This window comes from Galeopterus variegatus, unplaced genomic scaffold (assembly GCF_000696425.1).
Source record: "Galeopterus variegatus unplaced genomic scaffold, G_variegatus-3.0.2 Scaffold449, whole genome shotgun sequence".
NCBI classification, from domain to species: domain Eukaryota; kingdom Metazoa; phylum Chordata; class Mammalia; order Dermoptera; family Cynocephalidae; genus Galeopterus; species Galeopterus variegatus.
In genome coordinates this window covers 116,253-117,539 of record NW_007726560.1, presented here as the reverse complement: position 1 = coordinate 117,539, position 1,287 = coordinate 116,253, and the positions used below count along the sequence as shown (strand labels likewise).

The window sequence follows — 1,287 nt, the reverse complement described above, 5'->3', positions numbered from 1 at the left end:
TGGTCTTGCTGTCCTGGGGGCCACCAAGGCCCTCTTCTCCCCTGCCACCTCCAAGCAACTCTATCCGAAGAGCACAGCTGTGGCTTCTGCCAGCTCCTGCTCCATGTGCTCAGGAGTTCCAGCCTTAAAGCAGCTGTGGCCCGAAACACTCTAAGCAGTTTTTTCTTTCTCTCATTGTGGCTTCTCCTACCTTCATGAACTCTGTAGGTCTCTCCTCCTCTTCCCCCGAGCTCCAGCAGCCCCAGCTTGTCTGTTGTTACATTTTTATAGATGTAAATCGATTGATTTGTGGAAGAGAGTGATGCTGGGGACCATCTATTCCACCATCTTGACTGGAACTGTGATTTCTACATAACTCTCAAAAGCAGAATCTACCTCTCATATCCTTTTGTTTTACAGGCCTCAGGGGTTGTGGCTCCTGCCCAGGCCATTCAGGCCCAGACCCGAGCGGGTAGTTCACCTGTGGGGCCCTTGAATGAGTTGGCCATTGCAGCCTCTGCCCAGGTGGGGCTCACAGTTACTGCTGGCACAACATTAGCTGTGGTCACTGCCAGTTTGGCTCCAGTGCAGACCCAGATGCGGGCCTTAATGAGCCAGGGGATTGCAGGTGACAGTGGTGTTTTTCTTGTGTGATAGACATGGAAGGGCAGAAGTGAGGGTGCTGCTGTTGAGGCAGATGGTCCCTAAAATTGTTGACCCTACAGCACTGAGTAGAGCAAATTGAGCTCTCTGTGCCTGTGCCTCTCCCACAGCACTGCTGTCCCCACAGGTGAGTGCTAGTGCATGTTGGACTGCTGTCCTCAACAGTGCAGCCCAGGCCACTTTAACCAGATGCTGTCACCACCTTCTATGCAGACCCCAGAACATGACCTCTAGGTTATGTGCAGAAACATCTTGAAGAGACCTGTTAAGGAGAGGGATTTAATCAGTCTTATTTATTGTTACTGCTGTATCCACAAGAATAATGGATTAAAGGAAATCTGCTTAGCAGAATCCCTTTCCATTTTGATCTATATTTCTTATAGATACCAACTTAACTTATTTAAAAACCTGTCCCTGATAACCCAAACTTTAAGACCAACTTTTTCAAAGAAGGAACTTTGTAGCATCATCTAGAATTTTCCCTGTGAATTGGTGAATTTATTTTCCCATAAAGCCATATTAGAGAGATTATAAAACTCTGTCCCTCTCTATCTCAGGCTCACTGGCCACCACAGCACAGCTTCCCAGCAAGGCGCTCACCCCTGCCCACCTCCAGCTGCTCCGGCGGCAGCACCAGCAGCAGCA

At 49.1% G+C, this 1,287-nt stretch overlaps 1 protein-coding gene across 1 annotated transcript in view; it reads left to right on the top strand.

Moving 5' to 3' along the window:
- LOC103587423 (E1A-binding protein p400-like) overlaps positions 1-1,287 on the top strand; it is a 32,078-nt gene that overhangs the window by 16,698 nt on the left and 14,093 nt on the right. Inside the window, 2 exon segments of the mRNA XM_008568873.1 lie at positions 400-504; positions 753-769. Coding sequence (XP_008567095.1) covers positions 400-504; positions 753-769 — 122 coding nt within the window.